Source organism: Rhopilema esculentum, chromosome 10, assembly GCF_057945365.1.
Source record: "Rhopilema esculentum isolate cy_ngs chromosome 10, ASM5794536v1, whole genome shotgun sequence".
Taxonomy (NCBI): Eukaryota; Metazoa; Cnidaria; class Scyphozoa; order Rhizostomeae; family Rhizostomatidae; genus Rhopilema; species Rhopilema esculentum.
In genome coordinates this window covers 1,539,444-1,555,304 of record NC_142824.1, presented here as the reverse complement: position 1 = coordinate 1,555,304, position 15,861 = coordinate 1,539,444, and the positions used below count along the sequence as shown (strand labels likewise).

The following is a 15,861-nucleotide window of genomic DNA, read 5'->3' as shown; positions in this document are numbered from 1 at the left end:
CAATGCCAATTGATGTAAAAGGTATCATCTTTTATGATGTAAAGCTTAGCTTTCACCGCCCCCATCCCCTAGCCTTCGGTGGAGTTGTTTCTAAAATATTATGATTTATGATCAATTCATTCCAGGTTGGGATTGATGCTGCAGGCGAGGCAGGTGCTGTAGTCGAGGCTGCGATCTCGTATACTGGTGACGTATCTGATCCAAGTAAAACAAAATACAACATCGATTATTATATGAATCTTGCCAAGGAACTGACAAAGGCCGGCGTACACGTGCTTTGTATCAAGGTTTGTCGATTTTTTGGCAATAAAAACACCTTCTGTCAATAAAATACTGCTCAATGATAAAACATTGTTCATATATGTTACTCCTATTCATCAGTAACTAAACTTCAAAACTTTTATTAGCTAAACTTTTGTGCAGGACATGGCGGGCGTGTTGAAGCCTCAAGCTGCCCAAATTCTTATTGGGTCCTTACGAGCTCAGTACCCAAAGATGCCAATTCATGTACACACACATGACACAGCTGGAGCCGGCGTGGCATCAATGCTTGCAGCTGCGGAGGCAGGCGCAGACGTCGTTGATGTCGCTATTGACTCTATGTCCGGTATGACCTCACAGCCAAGTATGGGCGCTGTAATCGCGGCACTTCAGAACACAGACCTTGACACAGGTATCCACACACTTAATGGCCTTATATCATTTGTATTGTATAGAGCTCAATACTTCCAAGTTAAAGAATGAACTGCCTGTAATTTTGCACTTTCTGTGCTGATTCTTCTATACCTTTGTCATTTGCGAGGTCTTTGGATAACACAACTTTTTAAGGAATTTCGTGAAATACACGAACCTGTATTATTTCCAATGGTTAGCCTGAGCTGCCATTATCGTTGAACGGTGAGGAGTGAAGCTTGAACAGAACCCGCTTGCAAGTGAATCCTGCTGTGTACCTGTACATTCACCATTCCCTACCTGTTTGAATTAACCCAAAGTTATTTAGCAGGTTGCCCAGCCTACAAGCCCCTAAGATTCGTGTCTCTAAGTTGCAAAAATCTGAAACCTGAAATGCGCCCAAAATTCTAGGTTCCCGCCTAATTTTGTAATGTCGTTTGTGACAAGGTTCCTTGAAAATATATGCCGTATCTGTAGCAGAAAGTCTCGTTTTGCGAAGCTTCAGATAAGTAATTTATCAAATCAATTCGTAGGAATCCCAATGGATAAAGTATTTGACTACAGTGCCTACTGGGAACAGACGCGGCTTCTTTATGCCCCCTTTGAATGCACCACGACAATGAAAACAGGCAATGCTGATGTGTACACGAATGAAATCCCTGGAGGCCAATACACCAATTTGCAATTCCAAGCTTTCAGTCTGGGGCTCAGTGACCAGTTCCCAGAAGTGAAGCGGAAATACGTCATTGCAAATAAGCTGCTCGGGGATTTAGTGAAGGTTAGAGAAGTAATAAATATTTGATGAATAAATAAAGGGTAACATTTGCATAATAAATTGCAATCTTGATATTGAATTACAAAGCATTAGAGTAAAAGTCAACTCTATATAAAGTCATGTTTCTGTATTTGACCTTTTCAAATTAACATTTAATGCCAGTGCTAGAAGAAAATTGTTTTGTCGTGGTGTCACAATTTGACGACTATCTGTCATTCGTAGGTGACACCAACATCAAAGGTGGTCGGCGACTTGGCACAGTTTATGGTGCAGAACAAACTAGAGGAGCAAGACTTTTTGCAGCGGGCCGATGAACTCAATGTGCCTTCATCGGTTATCGAGTTTCTTCAAGGCCACCTTGGCCAGCCTTATGGTGGATTCCCAGAACCCCTACGAACAAAAGTAATATTTCAGAACCCTCTTAATACTCATTTTGACAGTATAATGTTTAATAGAGCTGTTCCTTACCCGGGCGGCTCACAGTCCTGATTGGGGAGGGCGCGTCACTCTCTCTTTTCAATTTATTTAGAGTTTCGACCCTTAATCGTGATTTATTTTCAGTTATTTTGTTCAGGTAAATCTGTTTAACATACCACGGGCTGAAATGGCATCTTGTCTTAGAAGATTTCGTTTGGAAAACCCTCAAACCGAGTCATAAACTCTGTCGTTTTAGGCTTGATTTTTAAACAACTTTTCATTCTAAACGGTATAATTTGTAGAAGTGAATGCCTTCTTACTAAGCTTCTTCATTGCAGCTTTTGAAGGGGAAACCAACGGTTGATGGAAGACCAGGAGAAAGCCTCCCACCACTTGATTTCGAACAATTAGAAGCAGAGCTTAAACAAGACTATGGTTAGCTTTTCAAGACTTTTACTTTAAGTAGTTAATTTTACTTTTCTCAGCCCCTTTCTTCCTTAATCCTGAACCTCAGCAAAACAAAGAGTCGATTTAGTAAAGGATATTCCTAAAAAGTTGCGTTCCTACCTTATTTTGTCTGTTGAATTATAATTTCTAGTATTACGTAGTTCAAGCCAATGGGATCAGTTAGCGCTGGCTAAAAATGTTTTTGCTAAACCGTTGCGTGCTTTTTGTCTGTATCCCTATGATCGTTTTTTAAGTAATTTATATTTCTTTTACTGCAAACTAGGAGCAACTGCCATCAGCAAAAAAGATGTAATTAGTGCTGCATTGTATCCCGATGTCTTCAAAGATTACATTTTGTTCAAAGAAGAGTTCGGACCAGTACAAGGCTTGCCAACGCGTCTTTTCTTCGTTGGCCCTGAAATAGGCGAAGAGTTTGAAGTGCAAATTGAGACCGGAAAAACTCTAAACCTGAAGATTTTAGCCATTGGAGAAGCAAACAAACAAGGCAAGCGAGAGTTGTTCTGTGAAGTGAATGGGCAGCTTAGGCCGTTTTTGGTTGAAGATAAAAAGGAAACAAAAGTAAGTTGCTATATATTAAGACATTTTACAAAAATTTATTATGTGGTTGTACACCGACAGGGTTGGAAAATACTCTTTTGTAATATGTAACTTTCTGTGTCACAAACTTGCCGTGAGCACATTGAGTTGAAGTTTTGCTTAACGAAGTTTTTTCTAAGCCTTTGTATGCACACGAAGCACTTTGCTCTGTCGTCCTCTTGATGTCAGCAGACATTTTTGGTCTTCATTTGACTTAATTATGGGTTTCTTCTCAAGGGATTTCTTTTCAAGAATAAAGGAAAGCAAATAACCGATTTCATTTCCTTTTATGGAGATCCTTTTTCAAAATATTATTTAAGTCATTTATATAGAAACATCACCGAAATCAGCGACAACCCAAATGGCTAAATTTTGTTAAACTCTAGGCTTAACTGTTAAACTGTTAATCTATAAACTTTGATGTTTATTTTTTCGCAGAAAGTCGTATTAAATCCTAAAGCCGTCAAGGGCGTCAAAGGGTCGGTTGGCGCCCCAATGCCTGGAAAAGTTGTTGCCATTCGCGTAAAAGAAAACGAAGTTGTGCCAAAGGGTGCTCCACTAGTGGTGCTCAGCGCAATGAAGATGGAGACCAACGTTACGTCGCCAATTGAGGGCATAGTGACGTCAATTTCAGTCAGCCCTGGTACGCACGTCGAAGGGAATGATCTCTTAGTCACTGTAGAACCAAAAGAATAAACATTATTTTAAATGCTTATATTTGAATCACATTCACCACAGACACAATGATCCTTAGGTGCTTTAAAAATTCGACTTGGCTGTTGAGAATGCTTTAAATACCTTTTTTTATTACCCCCTCCCCCCATTTAATCCCTAATCGAGCCGACCATGACAGGAAGTATTCTATGTTTACCACCCCCTGTATTGATAACATTCGCCCCCAATACCACATTTCTTATTCAATACCTTTTCATACAATGTGGCCATTAAACGAGAAAAAACTGGATCTCAAACAGTCGTAATACGGTATCACATGTTTCCACGAACCCTTTTCCAGTCTGGGCAATTTTTTCACTTTAAATACTATTGATTTGGCTTATTTCTGATTTACATGATGTATTTGTAGTGATTTATTCTCAGAAATGAAATATAATGAATTTCACACCGATAAGCGATTTCTTGTGTCGCATATTTTCGGCAATCTAAATAAGGATGCAATTTTATCACAGTTTATTTTTTTTTATTTTGCTTTGTACCCTGATGATTCCAATGATGCTAAATTAAAAAAACCGGCCTAGCATTTTACCTGTTTAGAGCCGTTGGTACCCTGCGTATCAACAGACTGGCCTATGATTAGTGGATCTTTCCATTGCCGGCTTTGTTTGCCGTATTTTCTTTCTCGCCATATTTTACTCACCCTAACATGGCAGTTATAGAGATAAGATTTCCAACCAAAACTGTTTCCTGGTAACTTTGGTGACATCATTGTACAAAGCCATGGATACAGACCCGCTAATGTTGATTTTTTGACGATATAAAATCGTCAACATACTGAGCTGATCTGTTTTAACGTATTTCGCATTTATCTGCAGCGTTACAGTCAAATTTTTTGTTTATTTCGTCATTTTTTCTGCTAACCCAAAAATTCAAGACATCCTTAATTCGCAAAAGTTGAGAAATTTACAAAAACGTGTAATGATGAAGTGGAAGGAACGTATATCAAATGCGATGGCTTGCTATTTATCTTTTTCGTGTTGTTGTCTAAGGTACCGTAAATCCTCGAATAAGCCCCCGGGGGCTTATTTGTAAAATTGAATTTTGGGTGGGGGCTTGTTCGAGGGTAGGCTTATTGGAGGAAGGGGGGGCTTATTTCAAACTTTAGTATTTCCCTCAAAGGTCGACATAAAAACAACATAATTCTCTCAATGAAATAAAGTGTGAAGATCTAACAAATATTATAATTTTTTGACATCACGAAAGTCGCTTTTTTGCTTTTTGGTCTCCAGTCAAAGGAAGTAATACTGTATAGCTATTGTCCTGTGGGGGCTTTCTTGAAATAAGATGTTATTCTGAAATTGTGCGTCCCTTCGAGGGGGGGGGCAGTGGCGTAATTCAGTTTAGGCGACCTTAGTTCGAGAACTAAGGGCCCCCGACCAAAAAGGGGCCCCCATCAAATTTTTCGTATATTGTGCTTTTTTACCATGTTGACAAGGTTTTCTAAAGCCATCCCAAAAGTTCTTACTAAACAGTGTTGCTAACACAACACTGGATTCATTCATTCTGTTTTGTTTTGTTTATTCGCTATAATTCTTCAATGACAACTTTGACCTTGGCATTCAGAGGGCACAGAGAGCAGGTTCATGATAATGTGTGTGAAGGTGGGAATTTCTTGGCATTGGTCTCTCTTATGGCTGAATATGATGAATTTCTAGCAGAAGTTATATCTCTTCCGAGCAACAAAATACCTTAGCGCTAAGATCCAAAATAAGCTGTTTCACTTGCTTGCAAACAGGGGCGAAACTTCACTATTTTCATTAGGGGGGTATGAAGCTTAGTTGCCCGACGAAAGGGCGTGGCATGCTTGATGAAAGGGCGTGTCCTACATGAACTTCATTTTTAGAGCACATCGCCTCAAGGGCTGAAATCATCGGGAAGCCCGAGAGAGGGTCTTTAGACTTAGGCTGTTTGTTTTAAGTCAAAAAATATGCCTCTAGTTTTTCTGGTGTTGGCTATAAACATTTGTTTCCGAAAAGCAAGCATTTGTAAGGCCTGTCTTTTCTATAAAAGAAAAAAGTCTTCACTTTCTAAATCACCTAGCTTGTAACAGAGCAATTCAAAAAAGAGATTGAAGTAGGGTCTCAATTTTATCAAAGTGGAACACCAAAACACAGCTTTGTAATTTCTGAATTTAGAAACAGCTACGCAGATTACAATGTTTCAACAAAAAAGAGCTTCAGTTGCATTCTCTGAGTTTCATTTTCAATTTTCGGTTGCTCCAGAAGCAATTTCAATATTTTTAGACACCCAAGCACGAAGTACGTATATCCAAATTCACCATAACAAAATCCCTCAAGCAAAGTAAAGTTTTTTATTGGAGGTATTTAACAGGTATACCTATCATCAAAGCTCAGTTTTCATGTTTTCGTAATCATGGATATTGTTCAGAAATAGAATAAACTCGAAAGATTTTTGCATTTCATATCTTAACTACAATTTCTTGATAAATTTTATATCATTTCCCGCTTGAACTGATTAAAACTTCCTGTTACTTGTTATGGTTATTCAAATTTTTTAGTTAAAAAACTTTGGCGTCTGTATGACCATTTTCTAGCGAAGGGTGCAATACTTTCGACCCGTAAGTGTAAAACCTTTAGAGAATTTTGGGGCATAACTCCTTATGGATATGTATTGTTGTGAAGGAGCAGCACGCGGTTAATCCTTCACTCTTTCCTAGACCTCGAAGTTGCATTAGTCATTTGTTCACGCCATGTTGTAATGAAAAGGTGTTCACGTTGGATCTTGTTTATTGTAAATAGTTTTATTATGTTCCTGTTGATGTTATGAAATGTTCAAAAACCCAAATGATGTCTTCTTCAAATGTCCTGACCTAAATCTCTAAAACATGTATGATTTCATGAATGAAAGTTTCATACATTTGGAAAAGAAAATATTGATTGATTTTCTCAATAACGTATTCCGAGATGGTATATCCTTCATGCTTTGATTCATGATGCTTCTAAAACTGTCAGTGTTCTATGGGCTCCGAGGCAGGATGGAACGTTGAGGGGGGGGGGGGGGCTTGTCAAGGGAAAATTTAGAAATCACAACAAAAGATTTTGTAAAAAGCTCTATTGTTTTGCAAAAAGTAGGGGGGAGGGGTATGCACAGTATTCATTTCCTTCTCGCATCAAACACACTTTACTTTCCGTCTATACTTTTGCTGTCGATCAATACTTCAGACTTCATCTCGAGGCGAAGATAAACATGTGCGCGTTGAGCTCCAGACGAAAGCGCTGATCGGTGGACGGACGAAAGACAGAAATGTTGCTGTTCCTTGCCTCGTTTCTGTTTTGTTTTCCCAACTGGGAGGAGATTGAAAAAAAGATGGGGGAAAAGACCATGAATTAAAAAACCAACCTAGGGCAAAAAGTAGCAATAAAAGTGCAACCTAAAGAAAATTTCCAGATTTGCCCGACAGATACGCTGGCAGCCATAAATTTGCCCGACAAAATCTGCTTTTTTGAACCAAAATCTGCTTTTTTTGTGCAGCACCCCCCCCATACCCCCCCAGTAGTTTCGCCCCTGCTTGCAAATACTGTATCCTCGACTTTGGTAGAAAATATTAATTCCGCACCATTCTGGAGTATAATCTTGGATTCCCCTAGGATTGACTTAACAGTTGCCTCTAGACACCTTAATATTGCACTCTCGGAGCTCCAATAATGCTGATGATATTACAAGAGTCGACCAATTAACCGTTGTTATTAGGTGGGCAATCACACGTTGTGAGTGAAAACTTTTTTGCTACCCTTCGAGATTTCTTCAGTTTTTTGGCTCTTCCTTGAATAGATGGAGAGATCTTGGAATCGAAGCTGGGAAAGGATCACTGACACTAAAAAAGTTATGTACGACACGTTGGAGCTCTCGCATTGATGCAGTGCGAGCTGTGCGTGACAAGTATCCCCAGATAATAAGGCTTCTGACGCGACTCATCTTAACATCAAACAACAAGAATGAGCGTGACAACGCAAAGAGTCTTAAGAAAAAAATTGACACACTGGAATTTATTATTTTCCTTGTATTCTGGGAGAGAATACTAAGATCGGTCAATGCAGTATCAAAGGAGCTTCAGTCCCCTAGGATTGACTTAACAGTTGCCTCTAGACACCTTAATATTGCACTCTCGGAGCTCCAATAATGCTGATGATATTACAAGAGTCGACCAATTAACCGTTGTTATTAGGTGGGCAATCACACGTTGTGAGTGAAAACTTTTTTGCTACCCTTCGAGATTTCTTCAGTTTTCTTCAGACAATCATGGCAGTCTATAATGCTTACTGCCACAGCACTTGCAAAACTTTGGGATGGATCGCTAGAGTTTCAACAAAAGAGGGGTCAGAAGGCAAGATATGAATCAGATGAACTTGTTGTAGATGGAAGACTGATGGATCCTGAGCAAAGTTTCAAGATAAACGTTTTCTACAAGACTGTTCATGCAGCATTGATGCAACTGACAGAAAGGTTCAAGGACAAGCAATGGTGACGTCAGTATTCAGCTGTCTCTACCCCAACAACCTGGCAACACTGAGTCCTGACATGCTTGAAAATGCAGTACGAGTAATTCGTGAGAAATATCCAAATGACTTTACAGATAAATTAGATTCTGAGATGAGATAATTTGCAACCGAATTCAGAAAGGAGATTGCAGTCAAGAAAACTGTTCTAGAAGTTAATAACCTCGTGCTTCAGAGCCATATTAGTTCATCCCTTCCAGAAATGTACAATCTATTAACACTTTTCGTCACTTTGCCAGTAACTGTTGCATCGGCAGAAAGATCATTTTGAAAGTTGAAACTGATAAAGACATTTCTAAGATCTACAATGTCACAGGAGAGACTGGACGACATAGCAACTTTGTCAATTGAGAACAAGGAAGCAAAGATAATTGACAAAACAAAGCTTATAAAGGATTTTGCCAACGTTAATGCACGTAGAAAAGCTCACGTTGTGAGCAAGAACACCTAATTTACTGTTGGTTTTTTAATATGTAAACATTTTCTTTACCACATCACGTGCATTTCTCGAGGTTCTAAATGGCACGATTTTAAACATTTTCACACTACCCCGAACCCCTTTGCCCCGTAGAGCTCACTTCACTTCGCAGTCCCTAAATAAGGGCCCCATCTTAGTAAATTCCTAAGGGCCCCGAGTGTTTCTGTTACGCCACTGGGGGGGGGGGCTTATTTGCAAAAATGATTTTTTAGGTGGGGAGGGGCTTATTTGAGCGTGGGGGCTTATTCGAAGAATTACGGTAACACTTTATGCAACGCTGACGTTTCTCTTTCTCTCTCAGTTTTTGTTCTCTCTCTTCCGATTTCAGCCATCCATCACAGAATAAAAATGATACTTGGACGTGATACACTGACTACCGAGGATGCCCTTTCTAAAACAGTCTCATTCTCGGCTGAAAATTCTGGGACAGGGTTGTCTTCTTTCTAGCAGAGGTATGCTCTTCAAAGATACTTTTTCCGGGACAAGTTAGATTAATCATAAAAAAGGAAATGTTGTTCACTCTATAGCGTTATTCTCTTAAAGCTCAAATTTGGAATAAAAGCTATAATTCCAGGACAGATTTCATGTATACAGGAATTTTTTCAAGGACCGGTTTAAAAAATTATTGTGTAGGGCAAATCCCCGTAAATTTTCTTCAAGGTAAAGCACCCCCCCTCCCCCGAGATAAGGGCTCCACATTTCAAGCACTTACAAATTGAAATGCACACGTAAGGACAAATTTTGTGTGGTACAAATAATAATGATTCTTTCTGAAGATGCATGCACTTATTAGTCACCTAACATTTCACGAGTGCGGCTCTGCAGCTACCCTGGGTTCCAGAGCGTCAGTGTCCTTTGTTGCCTTTTGGTGTCCTTTGCTGCCTGTTTATTCGTCTAACTGAGGGGCAAATCACTTGATGAAAATCTCGTACACCTTTGGTGGAAATCCAATTGTTTTATATGAAAATCCCTGGAAATCCTTTTGTTTTTTGAAAAATCTCGTAAGCTTTTTGCAACTGTGAACTGCCCCTCGCGTCTAACAGGGTTTTTGGGGTTTGTAACGACACAGGGTTTCCTTACGGACAGTGTCACGTGACAATTGCATCGTTGCGCTGTGATTGCATCAGCGTTTGATAATATGTTTTTTGTATTCCGTAATTATTATTTTAAGATTTGCTTAGGGTATATAAAGGATTGTTTCATAAGTTAGGAGTAGTCTTGTCGAAAGTTTTGCCTTATTGCTAGGAGCTCTGTTGCTAGTCTTGTCGTGCCTGTTGAAGCCGTGTCGTTATTTGTCGAACTTGTTAGCCGTTAGTCGTATCATTGCCGTAAAGAGAAGAATTTTGATTTTATCCGCCGTTGCCGTATTTTTGAGTATTTCTGCCTACAAAGAACTCACGTTTGTAAAACCCACCTTTTAAGAGATTTTATAGGTTTCTCAATGTCCTAACACTCATGTGCATAGATTCTAGGGGGTTGTGTAAAACCACTTAAAAAGGGGGTTTTACAAATGTGAGCTCGTAGGTCGTTCGCAGAAACGTACACGATAAATACGGCAAAAACTGTTATCCAATTCGCTAATTTCTTACACTTCTTCTAATTCGTCAGTTCACGGCAAACGACTAAAGAAATCTTAAACGGCTAACGACGACAATGTAACGGCAAACACAATTCTTCAAGCTAGCGACAAGGTACACTGAGTTCGACAAAGCTTACGGCAAGACTCAACCTAACTATAAAGCCACCCCTTATATACCCTAAGAATAATTCAATTTACAGAAGCTGATGCAATTGCAGCGCAATGATGCAATTGTCATGTGATGTCCTGCAATGAATGGGAACCCTGTGTTCTAACAGTTGTACCCTTGCTATTCAGGTCGAGTTTTACTGCTTTTGAGTATTTTCATTCCTTATTGGGTAAAGCCACACCTCTATGTCCCGTCAAAATTTGAAGTCTTCAACGCCAATGCTAACACTTAAGCCCGCTGGGTCATCTCACACTATCAAATGTAAGCACACGTGTCTGAGGGTCTAGAAAACTGACCCTTATCTCTGATATTTGATTCCAATTTGATTCCTCTTTTCTTTGAGACCAAAGAAAATTTATACCCTTTTCTTGAAATCAAATAGTTTAAAAAGAAAGGCTACCTTTTTAGGACAATGGTTCTTATACTACCGTTGTTGTTGGCAAGGACCGAGATACAACTTTTTGTTTGGGGGGGGGGGGCCAGCAGGCCCGGCACGAAAGGGGGCGTGAGGGGTGTGAGACACCCTTGAAAAAAATCATATTTCAAAAGCATAGAGGTTTTGTCATCAAGGGATGCCTGGTCGGCAAATCTTTAATCCTGTCGGCAAATTAATGATTATTTTTCGGCAAATTTGACGGTCCGGGGGGGGGATCCCTGCTGAATATTTATAACAATAGCTGTCACCAGCAGCGCCAAACCAAATTAATTTTGGCTGTGAGAAAAGTTTTATTACTAACAAATTTTTTTGCTAAAGAGGTTAAATGATCACACATTTTAAGATCAATATTTTAAATGTGTCGAACTAAGGCAGCAACAACTGGATTCCTTATCTGCAAACCAAAAAATCTAAAACATTAATATCAATAATATCTGTGGTAATTTTTTCAACAAAACAACGAAAAGATTGATGATTAATAAGTAACCTCACCGACAAAACTAAATTTAACAAATAACAATTTTTTTAAAAATAAGTGGCAAAAGAGCTTTTTCTTATAAGAGGCTACATAATTGTATCTGTACTGAGAATTTCAAAGAAATATCAGATTTAAACAAAGATATGACATTAGATTTCTTAGACTAAAAGATCTACGACAAAAAGTCTTTAAAATGATTTGTTCTTAGTATTGGAGTTTATAGGTGGTTTCTGTTTGATTTTTTTCATTTTTCTCGTTCACTAGGCAAAGGCCTAAGACGCTATTGCGTGTAGAAACTGCAATTATCTTCCCATCTCCCTGATCCTTACTAGATTCGATCAGTCCATTGTTATCTTGATTATTTGATAACTTGCTGGAAACAGCAGTTCTTTCTCGCTGCTTTTTGAAAAAATAGTTCAAAGTTCCTTTCACTAACTTTGACGTGGTGGCCATTTAGGCAACGATTCGGAAAGGGAAGTGATTTCCCGCCAAAATACGGTATAATAATAATAAATAATTTGTTTAAAGTTGGCGTACTAAATGAACGGCTGGTAGCTATAAAGAAGCTAATTAAGGCCAACTATCTATAAAGAGTTAGTATGAAATAAAAATATATGATACAATATTAAAAAGGTTTAAGGTATAATGTTCTAAATAAAACCTAACCCAGCAATAAATTTTTTACACAATCTACAGTCGCATTCTATAGGGTGTGCTCTTAATTCTTTTTTAAATGTTGCCAATGATTGGGACTCGCTTTTTCTTCAGAGCTTTCTTCAACAATGGCCTCACCGATTTTGATCTTAAAGTCATCTTGATTTGTTCCAAAAGTAAGAAGATGACATTTCCCTGCATTCAATTTCATAAAGTTTTCTGGAAACCATTTTGATAAAATAAGAGCATCAGTTTCTAGCCGTTTTAAAACTTTATCTAATTGACAGTCAGCTGCGAAAATCGTAGTATCATCAGCAAAGTTACATACTGCAGTATCAGTTACCATTAAGAATAAATCATTAATATATAAATTAAATAAAAGAGGCCCAAGGACTGATCCTTGTGGTACACCTGCAAAGGTTTCTCGCCAAGTGCTGAATGAACCATTTAATTTTACCCTTTGTCTTCTACCGGACAGGTAATTATAAATCAATAACTGAGCATCTTTACAAAAACCATAGGCATTTAATTTCGCAATTAATAGCTCATGGTCTATGCAATCAAACGCTTTTGAGAGATCCATTAGCAAGGCACCAACCACCCCTTTTTTATCTAGGGAATTCTTGCAGATATCCATTAATCTCAACAGCGCATGCTGTGTGTTGAAACCTTTCCAAAAACCACATAAGTAGGGAACTAGGAACGTATCCGCGAAGTCGACCATCTGAGCATATAGAAGCCGTTCAAAGACCTTTGATAATGCGGATAGAACTGTGATAGGTCAATAGTTTCGTTTTTCTGTAGTTTTGTCACTTTTGAATAGTGGAGTTATGTCTCCTAATTTAAGATCTTCAGGAAACGTTTTCTGGAGCAATGAATTATTGAAAATTGTCGTCAGTAATGGTGCAAAAATGTTCTCCTTTTCTTTCAGTATCCGCGGAGGAATACTTTCAATTGTAGACGCTTTTTTGTATTTAGTCTCGATAATTCATCATTGACTGCCTGCATTGTAATTGGTTTGAATTCGAAGAATGTGCCATGGTTTACCTTATCCTTAATCTTGCGGATGCTGGGATGATGTTTATATTTTTCAACAGCAATTTCAACAGGATCCAGCAAATGGTCTGTCGAATTGAGAATGCATTCACCAGGGGCAATGTCAATTGTCTTTGTGATATTTGTAAAAAAATCATTAAGAATCTCAGCTATTTCGCTGTCATTCGTAATAAACTTTTCATTTTCGATAAGCGTAATACTTGAAGAGGTTTGTACCTTGTCAGTAAAAAGTGGTTTTACAGTTTTCCAGAACTTTTTATTGTCAGTGACAGAATTTATATCAAGGTTACCATAATATGATGTTTTTGCTTGTCGCAGAATTTTCACACACCTATTTCTTTGCTTTTTAAAAGCGTTCCAGTTTTCAGAAGTATTATGCCTGTTTAATCTGTTACGTAACTGTGAACGGAGCATAATTGCCTTTCTTAAAGTTGGGTCTGCAAAATTCATGAAGGGTGCATCATTTGCGCGTAAATATTTCTGTTTTAGAGGTACATGGTTATTCAGAACTTCTTCGACTACAGAATTAAAATTTTCATATTCAGAGTATGCTTCGCTGCTCTTAGCTAGATTGCTTCTAAGGTCACTGCGAAACTTTATAGGATCAAATTTACTGTAGTCTCGGTATGTCACAATCCTTGGACCTCTTTTTACAAAACCACTCTTTAACACTGTTAGTATCATTAGATGAAAATCAGACAATCCCACTTTAATTGTCGTAGTGTTTTGAAAACCAGAGGTTTTATTCGTTAGAAACATGTCAACGAAAGAGGGATTGTCAGCAGATTTATAACAAGTGGGACTTTTTATTAAATTTTTTAATCCATAGATATCCATGAAATTGCTAATTTCATAATTTTTCTCTTCCGAATTTAAAACTCCAATAATGACGAAGTTTTCGTATCGAGGTGTAAGTTGGTCAAGCACTTTGCCTATCTCTGCGAAGAAAAATTTTTCACATTGAGAAGGGGGGCGGTAGGTACTGATCAATGCCCAATTTTTCTTGCCCACATTAATTTCAGTTAATACACATTCAATTGAATTGGCGATGTTCACCTGTTTAATTTCATTTGCTGGAACTTTTTCTCTGATATAAACCAGAATCCCACCACCGTTTGTATTTCTATCATAACGGAAGGGTTTTTTGAAACCATTAATTAAAAACTGACTAGTAGGAAAGGATTCGTCTAATTTGGTTTCAGAAACTGCGAGGATGTCAACATTTTTTGCAATCAGGGTTTTGAGATCCTCTATTTTGTTTCGGATTGAGTTTATATTTAGATGTGCCACAATTGGGCCTCTCTTGTTTTTGTTCCTAATAGTTGATAGATTGGCAAGGGGGTTAATATCTTCGGTATCAGAACTAGCAATTTCATTGGTATTTTGATTTTCTAAATTAGGACAAATGTACTTAGCTGTATGAGTCCCATCATGGCGTCACTGAGCTTTGAGATATTTAATAAGGTTATTGGCAAGAAGGACTGTGCCCATTCTATTGAGGTGCAAAGCACTTCCATTTAGGTGCTTAGTTGTATCGATGTTTTAATGCTCGATGAGATCTAAACTATTTTCTCCGCACAGGGTTTTCAATTTTTCGTTTACAGTTTTTGCTTTTGTATTTAACGTTGAATCGTCACCTCGAGATATAATAGCTGATACAACAACTTCATTTGCTCCGTTTCTTAAACCAGCTGCCAGATCACAGATTTCAGATGCAATTTCATCAGCTGGCTTGTTTGTTCCCAGCGAGTTTGTCCCGACATGAAGAATGACAATGTCTGAGTTTTTTTTCATTGGTGGTTTTGAGTAATCTGCCATGTCTTCTACATTTGCTCCGCCGAAAGATTTGACATAGACATTCTGCCCATTTCGCAGAGATCCTTTCAATTTTCTCCCATCCAAGTGCTTAAGTATGGAGTCGCCAATAATAAGGATATTCTTCTTGTTCCTTTTGTTCTCCGCTCTCCTTTGGATTTTCTTTGTTAGAGTTTTCTTTGAGTTAAAGAATGAACTGCCTGTAATTTTGCACTTTCTGTGCTGATTCTTCTATACCTTTGTCATTTGCGAAGTGTTTGCATAACACAACTTTTTAAGGAATTTCGTGAAATACATAAACCTGTGTTATTTCCGCTGTTTCAGCCTGAACTGCCATTATCAACGGTGAGGAGTGAACCTTGAACTGAACCCGCTTGCAAGTGAATCCTGCCGTGTACCTGTACATTCACCATTCCCTACCTATTTGAATTAACCCAAAGTTATGCACAGCCTACAAGCCCCTAAGATTCGTGTCTCTAAGTTGCAAAAATCTGAAACCTGAAATGCGCCCAAAATTCTAGGTTCCCGCCTAATTTTGTGATGTCGTTTGTGACAAGGTTCCTTGAAAATATATGCCCTATCTGTAGCAGAAAGTTTCGTTTTGTAAAGCTTTAGGTAAGTAATTTATCAAATCAATTTGTAGGAATTCCAATGGATAAAGTATTTGACTACAGTGCCTACTGGGAACAGACACGGCTTCTTTATGCCCCCTTTGAATGCACCACGACAATGAAAACAGGCAATGCTGATGTGTACACGAATGAAATCCCTGGAGGCCAATACACCAATTTGCAATTCCAAGCTTTCAGTCTGGGGCTCAGTGACCAGTTCCCAGAAGTGAAGCGGAAATACGTCATTGCAAATAAGCTGCTCGGGGATTTAGTGAAGGTTAGAGAAGTAATAAATATTTGATGAATAAATAAAGGGTAACATTTGCATAATAAATTGCAATCTTGATATTGAATTACAAAGCATTAGAGTAAAAGTCAACTCTATATAAAGTCATGTTTCTGTATTTGACCTTTTCAAATTAACA

The 15,861-nt window shown here is 38.3% G+C and overlaps 1 protein-coding gene across 3 annotated transcripts in view; it reads left to right on the top strand.

Moving 5' to 3' along the window:
• Positions 1-15,861, top strand: part of LOC135685119 (pyruvate carboxylase, mitochondrial) — a 30,594-nt gene that overhangs the window by 11,360 nt on the left and 3,373 nt on the right. For 2 of the 3 annotated variants that reach the window (XM_089110943.1, XM_089110941.1), the window contains 7 exons: positions 126-287; positions 424-673; positions 1,206-1,450; positions 1,670-1,849; positions 2,203-2,299; positions 2,595-2,890; positions 3,347-4,094. In XM_089110943.1, coding sequence (XP_088967069.1) covers positions 126-287; positions 424-673; positions 1,206-1,450; positions 1,670-1,849; positions 2,203-2,299; positions 2,595-2,890; positions 3,347-3,604 — 1,488 coding nt within the window. In that variant the 3' untranslated portion in view covers positions 3,605-4,094. Of the gene's footprint in view, positions 1-125; positions 288-423; positions 674-1,205; positions 1,451-1,669; positions 1,850-2,202; positions 2,300-2,594; positions 2,891-3,346; positions 4,095-15,468; positions 15,714-15,861 lie in introns of those variants that run through there. The other variant, XM_089110942.1, reaches the window with a different exon arrangement.